This window comes from Leuciscus leuciscus, assembly GCF_965113295.1.
Source record: "Leuciscus leuciscus genome assembly, chromosome: 2".
Taxonomy (NCBI): domain Eukaryota; kingdom Metazoa; phylum Chordata; class Actinopteri; order Cypriniformes; family Leuciscidae; genus Leuciscus; species Leuciscus leuciscus.
Window position 1 is genome coordinate 46,451,503 of NC_138726.1, and position 15,489 is coordinate 46,466,991.

Genomic DNA, 15,489 nt, shown 5'->3' on the forward strand with positions numbered 1-15,489 from the left:
TTGAAATAGAAATCTTTTGTAACATAAATATTAATATTTAAAAATGAATATTTAATATTGCTTTCTGAGTAAAATCTTAGCGTACAGGCATTAAAAACAAAGCAGAGTCAACTAATAGTGTGAGTTTTGGGCAGAGGAATCTATTTAGGAAACCTGTTTGAAAACGGTCATTATGTTTGCTATCCTGCTAGTGGTGAAGAAATCACAAACCAAACTTGAGCAATAAACATTAATTACAACACATCTCCTTCACTGTGAGAGCCTGAGGACAGTGTATATCCATTATTGCTGTTGCCTTGGTAACACTTCTACACTGTTGAACAGAATGCAGCGACTGACAGCGAGCCGCACCATGTTTCCCAGAGGCTCACCTCAGTGGCGGTCCACAGGGTGTTCTCCATCTTTATTTGGCAGCTCAGACGTGTTCCCGGGCATGACATCCGTTTTACCTCCACCTGTCCCTTGGCCAAGTTTACAACTGTGTAGTTCCTGTAAGATGCACACACACACACACACACACACACACACACACACACAGGTGTGTTAGATGTGTCTTTGGCACACAGCAATTATAAAATCCACATTTTAAGAAAATGCGAGTGGTGATTTTCTTGGATGTTACTATGCAGTTTCTATATTTTGAATTAGATTGTTTTTTATATTTTCTGTTTTCATTTTCATTTTAGTTATGATATAATCATTTTGTTGTGTGTTTTAAATAGGTTTATAGTTTTTAATCATTTTTATTTATTAGTTTTACCTTGGTTCGGGGTGGTTGACAGGTGATTACATACTCAATTCAAAAGAGTATGCCCACAAGTCTCTGTGTTATTCCTTTATATTCACATTTCCATGACTGTTTAATGACTTAAAGAATTTTCTTTAAGGCCCGGAAATATTCATTTTAAAACTTGATATTTTAAACAGCAATAATGATGCTTGACGCCACTAATAAACATAACTCAAGTCCTGGCTGTTATGTTCGGAGTAGTTCTTTTTTACGGACATACATGTTACAAAGCCAAAATGAGTTTAATGCACGGTTTGATTTATGAGCAGTCTTTAATCTAAACATTTATTATACATTATACTATAATGCGGGTGCAGAGCTCTCAGCAGCGTGGGGGTGTTGTGCAGGTTTAGATATTTCGTTAAGTCAGTTGATTCATTACTTGATCAGCCGAGTCATTTATCTGACTGCACACTGTGACAGGACCCAAATGATTCAATCTGTCAGAACACTCTCCATAATTTAACAATGGACGCTTCTGATCCAAATACCCTAGCAAGTTGTTTATTTTTATTTTTCGCTTATGAAGCCGCACTAATCTTTGGCAATGTCAAACTTGGACAAATAAAGGCTGCGGTGACAAAGTGAATAAGGCCAAGCTCAAGCTAATGTACTTAAAATATAATTTATAGAATATTGCTGGTATCCAATGATCAAGGGGGGCATTAGATCTCAAATCCCACATGGAGCTTTTACTGCCTGGTTTGTGCCAATTATTTGATGTCTTGTTGTCTTCCCTGCTGAAAAGAAAATACCTCAAACCAGCATAAACTGGTTTGCTGGTTTTAGCTGGTCTCCCAGCCTGGTCAGACTGGCCTGTTACCAGTTTTTAGAGGGCTTTTCTTTTAAACACCAGCTTGGCTAGGATGGACCAACTTAAAGACCAGAAAAACTAATTAGGTGTCCCAGTCTGGTCTTTTAGCCTGTTTTAGGACAGTTTACTTGCACTTTTTAGTTGGTCAAATTGGGAGACCATGTGGCTGCCCAGCTTGTCAAAGATGAGAGACCAATTTAAACCAGTTGAGACCATCTAAAACCAGCTCAGCAGGGTTTCCACTCTTTTTTATAAATGAATTTCTATGACTGTTACTGTTTTTGGTAGATTACAGGATTATTGCTATCTACATAAACAGCTAAAAAGATACATTTCTACCCAATGAAATATTACAGAGGAGAGCAAAACTCGACATTCAAAAGCTTGGGGTTGTTTTTGAAAAAAGTCTATTATACTCACCAAACCTGAATTTATTTGTTTTGTGGAAATCATGATGCGTTTTTTCAGGATTTTTTGAATACTGATTAATAGAAAGTCCAAAAATAAACTCTTTGTTACATTATCAGTATTTTACTGTCACTTTGATTTATTTTTAATCAACTTTTGAAATTGATTGTATATCATGAATAATACGTTATGTAATTATATTTTACTATTTCCTTGAAAATTCACAATTTACTTGGTAAACAGAATTTAAAAATTCCCTGATATTGTTTCCAGCTGTTTTTTTTAACCATCTCAAAGCATACTGTCTGTATTTGTAAGCACTCACGCCCATGTTTAGAGTAGGGCACTAGGTAGGTAGGAGTCACAGCCTAATATGACGATTAACGCAAGACAAAGCCTTCATTGTTCTGCCCGCAATGAGGTATTGAAGGAACCTCCAATGCGACTACAGCGGCTCCATTTGGCATGATGACGGGCACAGATGGTAATTGCAAACACCTGCGCTGCAAGATAAAAGTGAAGCCTTTCGTCTAAGTGTTTTGTAGAAAGATCCAATGCTCACAAACAAAGCAGCCAATGATCAGAGGAGGCCAGCTGTAGATGGCAGGGCATTTATCAGCCTGTTAGGCCGTCATGCATAAGAAGTTCATATGTATATATATATACACACACACACACACACACACACACGTTCATGTTCATGAATATTAAAATTAGTCATTTTTTGAAAGGAGGCTTGAGAGTGTCAAGGGAAGCTGGAAAATGAGATTCCTGAATGATTTTAATGAGGGTGTTTATATGAGTGAGCAAGAGGTCTGAAGGAGAGCAATTGGCGGTAAATAGAATAACGGGAGAGCATTTAAATGAGGGAAATGGAGTGAAAGGGTTGATTATGGGCTGGTATGGGGGCTTGTAATATTCAGCAATATTACTGATCTGACTGTACTGATGCTGTTGTATGAGAACTGAACTGAGCTGGACGATGATATAATTATTAGAAATGCTTTACAGATGAAATGAACTAATTTAATAATTGATTTTTTTCAACTTTAACGAGGGCCATTTCTGTAAAGTGCAAACCTGTTCTTTGAGATTTCATTTTCTTTGGCCTTTCTGTCTCATTACTTAATACCTGCTCCAAAACCTAGTGAGCTGCATACATAGGCAGCATTTTAAGGCATCATAGGAGCACTAATGACACGAAAGCTGCTCCAAAACCCTCATGTTTTGACTAAATTCCAAGGTGCATCCGTAACGGAGAAGGTAATCCAATCATACAATGTGATGTATACAACAATCATTCAACTTTTACAAATATTTTCATTAATTGAAATAAAGCAGAAATAAAATAAACTTAAAAATAAAACAAACAAACAAACTTGTTGCCTTGGCAACTAACTGAATTAAAATAAGTTTAAGTACTGAAATTACTGAAAATAACTGAATAAAGCTAAATAGAAATATAAAAAAACACCACAATACATTAACTAAAGCTAAAATTGAAAATATAAAAATAAAAGCTAAAATTTTAAATAAATAATACTACACTGGGATGAAGTTAGAGAAATGTAAATTAACTATATTAAATATACTTAAGACTCATTCATTAACAACCTAGAATATAATGTTCAATGTAATTAAAAATATATAAATAAATTCATACCCAGCGGCATAACTGTTTAAAAAGTGGGTGGGACAGGAGCGGGAGTAACAATAACATTACAATGTCCAGAAATCATTTTCAATAGTACATTGAGTTTAATTTATCGACATAAAATTAATGTTTAACGTGATAGTTTCATCCTTACATCTGCTATAATACAATATTGTTAGAGATTCTTCACATCAGTGAATAAATGCATTAATTTACATAAAACACTCCTACCATAATGGCCTGTAGAACTTTTGTAGAACTCTGTAGGTTCTAATCCACCCTTATATAGTTTTTTCCCCATTAAAAGCCAAAGAGGTTAATCAGTGATTGTATATCAAGAACATGGACACGTTTGTGTGCATTTTGTTATTTCACCAGAATGAATAGTCTTCACAACGGCATTGAGCGAAAGATTGAAGCGCTCGTCTGTGTGAAGTGCACAAGCGCAAGGAGAGCACAGTTGTCTTCCGCCACTGATAACAGAGACAATGAACGCTCAGCATGATTTAAAAAACAACACATTCCAGTGCCAGATCGCTTCTTTAACAAACAAACTAAATTAATGCTCTGCTAGTCAACTGGAGATGTTTCAGTCATTGCCAGTAGTTTAACAGCGTATTGACTCTGAGCTCTTTTAAAATAAGCTGAAACTGCCTATTTAGAGCATGCCAAATCAGTAATCTAGGACCTTATATTTCATTTAGGATGCTTCCTTAGAAGACAGCTTTGTAGGCAGTAGACACAGGATGTCAGCTTATCAGGTTTTGGAACAGAGCCACAAAATCTAAAATTACAAACACATCACATATGCACAAACCTTAATGATACCGGCACAATCTGACAAGGAATGCCACGTGAAAATGTAAGAAAGGCATGTTTTCATGCTTCTATTCCCAAGAACGCACCTGTCGTCTTTGTCTCCATCCCAGAATACGGCGTTGTGTCCCTGCAGCGGCGATAAGAAGAGCTGACTGTGTTCCTGGCAGGACAGCAGGTACCTGAGACAAGCAAAACTGGGATCCTGCATCTGTCTCATGAGAGGAGCGGCCAGGGGACGCTAAAGCCACAGGAGTACAGGACATTATTAGATACAGTACATGCCTTATTTCACAACATCTGCAGGTTAAAATGTGCCTACATGACTATTTTTGCCTCAGGTGTATGTGAAGAACTAAGACAATAACCATTATGACATACTGTACACTACCATTCAAAAGTTTGGGGTTGGTAAAATGTTTTAATGTTTTTGAAAGAAGTATTTTATACTCACCAAAGCTGCATTTATTTGATAAAAAATACAGTAAAACACTTATATTGAGAAATATAATTACAAGTTAAAATAACTGTTTTCTATTTGAATATATTTGAAAAGTAAATTCATTGCCTCGTAAACCTGTGATCAATGACTTGATCAATTTAATGAATCATTGCTAAATGAAAATATTATTTGAAATTAAATTATTAATTAAAATTAGATTTGAAACATTTATCTTCAATAATATAACTCCTACCGAGTCGTCAGTAACTTTAATCTTTCTTCCATGCTAGCCTATGGTCTTATTTGGCTTCCCGCACACAACATCTACTTTGATCCGCCCTTAAACACTGTAGTTGTAGCTGAGACCTGGAAGAGTTTAGTTTGTGTTGTCAAAACGTTGCACTTCCAAAGGGTGAGGACTCGAATTCATACCGTAAAAAACGACTATTTGTTTCCGCGTTGTAAGCGGTAGACCAATCACATCAGACTGGGCCATCTGACCAATCAGAGTAGAGTAGGCTCTTGGAAAGTAGGGGCTTAGAGAAACTGAATCCCTTATTGAACCATTTCAGACACTGTGAGAAAAGAGCTGATGCTGCAATGTTTATTATGAGAAAATAAATTGTTGTTGAGCTTGAACGCAAGTAAACCTATTGTGGGAGACCTCCAAAACAAAATGAGGAACCTTTAAAATAGCATTATAGGGGAACTTTAAAGGGCACCTATTTTGCTAAATTCACCTTTACATGGTGTTTGAACATAAATGTGTGTTGGCAGTGTGTGTACACAACCACCCTATAATGATAAAAATCAACCCAGTGCTTTTTTTTTAATCCCCATTAATAATAAGCAGTGTCTCAGAACAAGCTGTTCTCAGATTCTGGGGAAAGTGACGTAGATTTGCACAAGCCCCTCCCACAACTGTTGACCAACACTGCCGTATTAGCGTAGACCCGCCCTGAGTGAGCTAAACACAGTCTGCTATTGTTTCGACGCCGGAGCAGCCGTAGACAAGAATGTCTTCTAAGCGAATGAGGTGTTTTGTTATAAGATGTAAGAATGAACATAGCAGTCCTCATTTACTCTCGTTGTTACTCGAGGATGGATCTGTACCAACTGTTCGTGATCCAGCTTACAGTCTCCGGTGCGATAGGCCTAACGTTACTGGTCACGGCAGTAATGAAAGGGAAAGCGCGCACTTTATTACAGTTCATCCGAGTTGTTTTACGGATATAAAGTTGACCAGTTTATTAAGCACCCCCTGAAAAGGTGTGTATATATTTGTTTACTGTTAATTGTAACAAGTGTTTTGTGTAATTCGCTGTGTGTGTTGATGATACTGAAAGGGAGAGAAAGAGTTTATGGATAAGACTTTAATGCACACTTCTTATACTGTGTTTATTCAGCTTTTACTGTGATTTTCTGGAGTAAAACTGACGCTTCATCTTTTGTGTGATGTACAATAAACTTCATTAAACACATCATTGTCCGACTCCGGGTCGAAATGAACACCGCTACTGAGAGTTTCTGTTTTGATATTATCATTCTGTGAGATGAGATTGTTCTGACACTGAGTGTGAGCTCTTGAAGCTCCGCCCTCTGTGCCGGCAGCAGCAGCTCATTTGCATTTAAAGGGATACACATTAAAACGGCACATTTTTCTCAACCCCAAAAAGTGACAATTTAAACATGCTGTAAAAAATGATCTGTTGGGTATTTTGAGCTAAAACTTCACATAAATACTCTGGGGACATCAGAGACTTATTTTACATCTTGTGAAAAGGGGCATAATAGGTGCCCTTTAAGAAAAGACAGAACCACGCGGTACCTTCTCTGGTTTGGTATCCCAGCACTCCTGCATCAATGCCTGCAGACAGTGAAACTGCACCTCCTCTGGGGTGCCCAACGCTGGTCTGAGTCCTTTAGATAGTTTCTTAGCGATCTGGAGTTGGTGTTGACCCATGCATGGTCTGCGGCCGGACAAGAGCTCATATAGAACCATGCCATACGAGAACATATCCACCTGAATCACAGATATGACAACAGTCATTTAAAAGCAATCCACAGTAATGTTGTTAAACAGTCTCAGATGGCCCATGGTCCATTTACAGCCAATTCGCTCCATGCAATTCCCATTTTGCAGGGAAGGTAACTACATCTCCACAAGCCGAACTGTATATTTCACTTTACTTTCTGGCTGTGAAATAATCTGATAAATGAAAACAATAATAAACATCTGGGCTCGCTCCTGTCCAGTACATTTTTTCAGTAAACAAGACTTAATACCCTAAGTTATTTTGTTTCTCAAGTAAATGCATCTTGGTTTCAGAACGTTTAGATATTTGTATTGGAAAATAATTTTTTGCAGTGTAAGTGTAAGTATTCCTGCCCAGAACAAATGCGGTGCCCAGTGGTAAAACACGAGACTAGAAGGGAGGAGAGATGGAAAAGAAAAGGATGAGTTCACAAAAGGAAGAATGAAGTCATCATTGCTGACACAACAGCATGTACGTCATGCACTCCTGTGATTGATTTGACAGATGCTCTGGAGACGGTGACATATTTTTATTAAACGTCTTTCTAGGTCAGTTCTATAAATGGACATGAGCTTTGATGAGAGCCGTGTCAATCCTGGACCTTATTTTTAGAGCGCTCTGCTTTGCCAACACAAAGGAAAAAGGCATGCTTCCACATTTCACTTCAGTTTCAGGAGCCTCAAATGACATCACAGAGCAGGCATGTGAAAGAGCAGGAAATAGTTTGTAGTTGACACACACACACACACACACACACACACACACACACACACACACGGCGGATCTACAGAGACTATTTTCTCTCAATCTTGAGTGCAGATATCTCACGTTAAAAGGCTATTACGGTAATGATTTGATTAGCAATTACATTAACCATTGATCAATTAAAATGTCTCTTAGGAGACTTTAATCTAAAGATCAAGCTGTCAATCACAGAGTGAGACAGAAGAAACACCACTGAATGATTACTGTTGGTTTATATTCAAGGGAACCTATGTGACCTTCTTTCTTCCATGAAACACAATGGGGTCCAAAAGTCTGAGACCACAAAAAAGGCTTCTGATTAGCATTTCAATTTTGTCCTCTTTTAAAAGAGCATAAAAAACAAGAAACAGAACAAAATGTAAAAACTGTAAAGGTCACCGAAATAAGGTCCTCAAACATAAAAAAAAAAATGATAAAAAAAATATATTCCCAATTCATTTTTATATAAGCTTAAGCAACTGCTTTTATTTTTTTATTAACAACAATTTCCTCCAGTATGATGAAATTTGATCAGTATATGGATTTAATGAAAAGGCCATAGTTTCCATGTTGTACACATTTTTGGGGTTCACAACATGGGGTGTAAAACACATAATTTTCCTAATTAGTGCTTTTCTATTGGCTGCAAGTAATTTATTAAAAAAATATAAATCTGTCTTTCCTTGTTATTTTTGTAGAAGAAATGCCCAAATACATTTCTAATTCAACAGTTTGTGAAGTTCTTTTTTTATTTTTTTTATTAAAAAGGGCCAGATTTACTAACAGCTTGCTATAGCACAAACCCTCTTTCAGCGTTAAAAAACTACTGTCAGGATTTACTAAAGACATGCAGTGAAAAATTCTGCGGCTGACCTTATTACATATGAATTTGTAGGAGTTTCCTTTTCCGTTTTCTAAGCAAAATTTATGGTAGTATTTAAATTAATCACGCAAGGTGATTTACTAAGGTTTTCGCTTGTATATTTACTGGTGTTTGCACCATTATTTATATTTTAGACGCTAATTTGCACTGCTCTTGGTAGATTGCATCTGTTTTCTTTTAATTTGTGGGTCGTCAGCAGATCACGCGCTGAACTCCCATCTGCGCTGTTTTGGAATTGCACTCTCACGTTAATTTGCCCTGTTTAGTAAATCTGTCCCAATATATATTATCAGCATAATTTGAATGAAAATGAATGCAGATTTGATTTGTGAAATAGAAATAACCTTAAATATTTCCTCTTCATTGTTTTTCAAATTTGTTTTAGATTTACATTTTTTCACCTTTCAAATAACACATGAAAATAGGATTTAATGCAGTCTCAGACTTTTGTGGTATGCGTAGGACGGTTGGATTTTCATCTTCAGACGGCACTACAGCTGCCCACAATCCACCTACTTACTATACATACTACACACAAAACTGGAAAGCACTTGTGAAAATCGCATGCTGTTTTGTTGCCAGACTGCAACACAACGTAAAGGACTCAGGATGCACGGGATGTGTTTTTAACAGTCTACAGGAAAAACAAAATCATGTTTCTGCAGATTCTGTAGATTTCCCTCCAAAAACTATAAGTAGAAAAACATCTAGATTCCATCTGGACCTAAAAACCAGTGAAGAACAAAAAATCCAAAACAAATTTGACCAGTATACAGGACACCACTGTGCTCCTATAACTAAAACATCTATGAATACCTGTCATTCTCTAATGACGTTGCATGAAAGTTGAGGAAACACAGTCATACAAATTCCATTAGAAACATGGTAATAGATTTCATTCTGTTCTGTTGGACATGATCCATGCATACTCAGCAAACCAAACTGGAAAACAAATCAGCCACCGTGAATTGACCTAAAAGACTCACTGGATCTCAAATCCGTCTTTGAAGGAAAATCCCTAGATGTCGACAGTCAGGGGAGGCATATGCAATCTCAAAGAAAACTTCTCTAAACAGCCTGAAGACAGAGCGCTCTCAGATTCACTATTGAATGTGGTTTCGTGAAGTAGACAAACAACTGAAAGGAATGTTCTTGGTTTAAAACAAGTTAAGCTCTACTGACAGATACTGTGGCGTGCCGTCGATTACCACTGAAGATCACTTCAACTTGTTCCTCAGTTTGTAAAAACATGCCAAAAATCACGATCATGATCAGCTGACACTAATGCACAATTATTTACATGAGTACAAAAAACTTAAACGAAATTTTTTTTTTTAAGCTAAATAGAAATATTAAAAAAAAATATGAAAAACTATAAAAAAGACAAGTGCAAACAAACCAACAAAATATAAATCCTAATTTAAAATATTAAAATAATAATATTATAGTATATAAATAATACTAAAGTAAGATAGATACAGTAGCATAAAATTTTTTGAGAAAAGCCAGTTAAAAAGTATTTTGGGGCTCAATAATCAGAAAACAGTCAGAGCGGGACTGTCAAATAGATAAATGTAAATATAAAACACTTAAAAAAAGTGCACTAAAGAGCTTAAAAAAAAGATACAGTATGTGAAGCTTATTAAAAATTGTGATGAAGTTTTTCTAAGCACATGCAGTACTTTGCAAATAGTCATATTAACATCCCTTTCTGGCATCGTTGCACACATTGTGTAAAAGCTAGTGGTTAAGCAGCATTATATGGTCATGACAGCTGACTCATGGAGTTTAAAGACTGGATATTAAAGACCAGATATGAAAGACTGGACCCCTGAAACTGAAAACAGACTTTGAGCTTTGTTGATACACTAAAAGCTAGTTCGGTGGCTGTTTGACAGCCAATCAAACTCATCAGATCAGTAAGAGCCCTTTGGTACCTTCTCATCATAGACAATGCCAGGCCGAATCTCTGGAGCCTGGTACCCGGGCGTGCCCTCGACCCCTAAAGCTCCCTCGTGAAAGGACTGCCGGGAGATGCCGTAGTCGGACAGCTTGATGTTTACAGAGTCCTCCGCGTCCAGAGACCACACCAGAATGTTGTCAGACTTGAGGTCACAGAAGATGATGTTCTTCTTGTGAAGATATGCCAGGCCTGTCACGATTTGATAGGCCACTTTGAAGGTGAGCATGTGGCCCAGCGGCATGTAGAGAGAACCTCAGGACAGTCAAGCAGAAAGGACAGATGTAAATTTCAGTTTGTTTCTCAGACGAAGTCATGAAATTACCTTGTATGGACTACTTTTATGATGCTTTTATGACATGAGGGTTGGGGTTGGGTCTCGAGAACCGATTCCATTTTACACGAGAACCGGTTCCATTCCAACACGCATTTTGATTCCGCTTATCGGTTCCTGTGTGCTCATTTTACATTTACATTTAGTCATTTAGCAGACGCCTTTGTCCAAAGCGACTTACAAATTAGGACTGAATTCAGCGAGTCATCATAAAGAGGCAAAAGCAACAACAACGCAAGAAGTGCTCAAAATACGAAGTTCAGGTATTATTCAGAGTAGCATAAGCCTGATAAGTGATGTTTCAAAGGGAAAGGAATTATTTTTTTATTTTATTTTTTTTATTTTTATAAGGTAAAGTGCTCACGGAAGAGATTGGTTTTTTATTTTAATGTAATTTAAACCATTCAAGCGCAAAATCGGAATTGGAATAGGTAAAATTCAAACAATACCCAACACTACCGAGGGTGAGTAAATGATGATAGATTATTTTTTTATTTTTTTGTGAACTTTTAGATAATTTTTTATTTTATTTTATTGAAACACTTAATGTGGTACAGAAGACCGGAGTAGTTTTTCCCTTTAAGGTTTGTTCACGTCTGATACCATTAAAAGACTGAAGCATAAAATGTCAACAAACAATTGTCTCACAAAAATAGTCTGATGGTATATTTACAGCATTGTCTGAAAAATGTTATGCAGATCTGAAAGAAACTGCTAAATTGACAGCTGAAAATAAATATGAATAAAAATAATAATATATAGAACAATGGTGTGTGTGTGTGTGTTTATATTATATCATAGTAACTTATTTATTATTTAAATATCAAAATTTATAACAATATATTATGAATTATTATATTGCCTGATCATTAAGGCTGATCTTTATACATTTGGTATAAATGTAAAAATACAGGCCAGTTTCTGTGCCAATGTGTCACCTTTCGCTTTCTCTTCCAGGATGGTGTTGAGGCTGCCCAGCGGTGCCAGCTCCAGGGCGAAGCATAGCGGGTGTATGCTGATGCCCACCAGAGCCACGATACACGGGTGCTGCAGAGAGTGGAGCATGCTGGCCTCCTGACGAAACTCTGAGAAGCTCCTGGCAGCATCCATGGACTGCAGGTGCTTAACCATGGTGTCTGTGAAGAGATACATTCAAGATGGTATTATTAAGCTGCAGGCCTGAAGACTTCAGCTCAGACTTTTACCTCAGGTTATGGAATAATTATCGATGATGAGTGAAAACACATAAGCATGTGAATCTGGAACTTTACAAATATCTCTGTGTGTGTGTATATATATATATATATATATATATACACACACACAATTTTATGAAATACAAATGTTCCTTTAAATAAATTAAAAATATAAAAAAATGAATTTACATTTGTTGATTTTAACATGTATTATTTTAGCAAATAAAAATAAAATATATATAAAATGTATATTTATTTATATATATATATATATATATATATATATATTTTTTTTTTATTATATATATATATATATATATATAATATTTTATATAAAATATATTTATATATATATATATATTTTATATAAAATATATATATAGATGTTTTTTTCTTGTATACTGATTATTTGTCCTGGATGTGCTGGCAGTACATACTGTGAGGTTAAAAGAGCAGAGGTGAAAAATCAGGTTTTACATAACGCATACTGACCTTTCCCATTAAGCAGTACAGTAAAAAAAAAAATCAAATCCAGTCTGAGACCTCAAAGAGGAAACCCTTAACTGTTCCCTGACCTGAAACTAAAATGTTCTGATTTATAGCTGCAGGATTTTTAATGGCTCTGGTTATTCACATGTACTTAATCTGAGCTGGTCTGGGGTCAGCGCCTGTCACTGTAAAGTCTTAATGAGCACTGCTGCAGTTTCTCTCCTGCTGTGTCACACATCACTGTAAAAAGTTTGTTTTATGCTGCAACGGTAGCTTGAAATAATACGCAGAAGTCTCGATGCTGCTGAAAGGAGTTTAACATGCTTTTGGTTAGTGACCGTGAGTTCCAGGGCGCAAAAAAAAGATAGTTTGCGCTGTACAGACATGATTTATGTTGGGTTGGCTGACGGATGACCGGGCTGCCGTGTGTCTTTGGTTATTTCCACTCAAATTCGACAACTGACTCATGGAGAACTGAAGTCTGCTACTTCAGGCCAGTTTTTACTGACAGCATTTCCTACTTGCATAAATCAAGATCTATACTAACATCAATGTGTTTGGGTTATTTCACCATGTGTTTCTTTCAGAGTAGGCCAGAGTGTTTTATGATGTTTCACTTTTTCGTCTTCTCCAAAACAAACAGGAGAAAAGTGAACTGAAATCAAATCTACAATGAAAACAGTGATGTGAGAGGACATGTGACTTCCTCTCATAGTACATGTAATGCTCCTTCCCCATATACTTTTTTTTAAGAAATGTAATGTTAAAATCTCTCATTATAAAGCAGATATCTCTGACTCCAAAATCTGTTAGGAAAAGCCACAAGGTGATTTATTTGTTTTTCCATTGTCCAATTTTGGTGAGCCCATGCTAATTGTAGCTTCAGTTCCCTGCTCTTAGCTGAAAGGAGTGTTCCCCGGTGTGGTGATCTGCTGCTGTAGCCTATTTGCTTCAAAGCTCGACGTGTTGTGCGTTCAGAGATGATCTTCTGCAGATCTCGGTTGTAACGAGTGCTTATTTGAGTTACTGTTGCCTTTCTATCAGCTCGAACCAGTCTGGCCATTCTCCTCTGACCTTCAAAATTATTACATGGGTTTATGACAAATGCACCTTTAACATGTTTAAATTATATTTGTTAATATTGTTATTGAGCTTTTCTTTGTAATATCTATTAACCAATCTATTTTGAAATATGATCATTCTCTGTCTGTATCTATATCTACACTAACACTTTAACACTATTCTATTGCCGGCTTGTATATTGATTATTTCTAATTGTATTTTTTATTTATTTTTGGCACAAAAGCAGATGAGGATTCTGCAAGCTTCCTCAGAGGCCTCATCCAAAGGGCAGATGCCATCCGTTGTTGTCATTGGTTACCATAGGGCACTACTTTACAGACCATAAAACTTCAGTACATGAATGCACTTGACAAAAAGATGGGAAACTTTGAACAAGAAACGTCTGGAATTCATGAAGAAGATAAACTTTGTCATAAAAGTAAATGTCTAGATTTATTAGGAGTCTTTATTGTAAAGAAACCTCTAGAATAAGTAGGAGGGAATAAATCAACAGAGACGTAAAACCGGGAACCGCTGAGAGACCAATTCAAACAGCAGTGAATGCTGACAAAGAAATAGTCCACATAAAACGGCTGCGGATGAAGAGAAACCTGCAAACTTAGTTTTTTTTCTTCAGTTTCCTGCAGGAGCTCTCTCTCGCTTGCAGTGTACGTTATGACAAACTGCACATCATAAATAGTTCGGAAACATTTCACAGGATTAGAGGAAGCGGACGGAGGAGCAGAGAGAAAAGGCAAGAGGCCTTCAAGGTCAGAGAAACGCAGAAACTAGTGGAGCGTGACACAGCTCGGAGGAAAATCATTATATTGAGATGTGCTGTCAGCACTGAATCTTGCTGCTGTAAAACAACACGTCGCTGTCGGGCGGAAACCTCGTATGTCCAAATTTGGTCAATTTCATATTTTTTCACAAATCGATGCTATTGGTCAGTCCCCACGTGGTTCTGTTATTTTTACAAATTATTAACCAATCTAAAGTGTTGAAAATAGCTTGAGAGCAAATCTCGTAACTCCATTGGACACTTAAACTGTCTGAGAATCCTCGTAACTCCACCTTTTCTTCACTCCGCGGCGGGAGCTTCCGCAGCATTTTGTCTCCTCAGGATTGAAAGTCGCAACGATTAAGAAACCCTTGTCGAGCAACACGTAAAGCAAGCCTTAACTCTGATTTTATCAGTGTTAAACTATGATATCAGTTATTGATGTATTTTAAATGTCTACGTATTACTAGGCTTATTATTACTAGGCTTATTATACGTGTGCATTGAAGTTTTAAAATGTATCTAATATAATACTTGAATTGAATTAAATGTTTTGGATACCAGCATTAAATTATTGTTTTTATTATTATTTTACTGACTCGAAGTTGGCACTGTGCATGTAAAATACCCCAAGTAGCAGGTTTTATTTATGGGAGAAAAAGGGTCTACTGGCGCCAGTAAGCCTATCTTTGCATAACTCTGTCTGTTTTTTAGACAATAACGAGTGAAAATAGTTAGGTTAGATACAATTGAGTCGGCTTGTTTTGTTAAAAATCGATAGCTGTAATGCTTTGGTGCAGAAGGAAGCCCGTGAGCCACGGAGGTAAGTTTGCGTGCAGATTAGGCAAATTTCCACCTAACGTTATTAGACAGCTAACGTTAGTCAGCTCATCATTTTTTGTTCTGCTTCACTTATAGCTCTTAAACCTTTAAAATTGAGTTTACGAAGATGTATGTAACCACAGTCGTTAGCTTTGATTAACTATTGAAGCCTTTTCTCGTCAAAAGGCTCAACGCGACCGCCGATTTTGTTTGCGTGCAGTAGGGGTGACCCCGAATAGTCGAAGATTCGATGCTTCG

The 15,489-nt window shown here is 36.7% G+C and overlaps 1 protein-coding gene across 2 annotated transcripts in view; it reads right to left on the reverse strand.

The window, feature by feature from the left end:
* lrrk1 (leucine-rich repeat kinase 1) overlaps positions 1-15,489 on the reverse strand; it is a 98,864-nt gene that overhangs the window by 20,141 nt on the left and 63,234 nt on the right. For both annotated transcript variants that reach the window (XM_082154156.1, XM_082154157.1), the window contains 5 exons: positions 11,820-12,017; positions 10,525-10,802; positions 6,753-6,947; positions 4,572-4,723; positions 372-489 (listed from right to left, as the gene is read on the reverse strand). In XM_082154156.1, the coding sequence (XP_082010282.1) occupies positions 372-489; positions 4,572-4,723; positions 6,753-6,947; positions 10,525-10,802; positions 11,820-12,017 (941 nt within the window). The remainder of the gene's footprint in view (positions 1-371; positions 490-4,571; positions 4,724-6,752; positions 6,948-10,524; positions 10,803-11,819; positions 12,018-15,489) is intronic.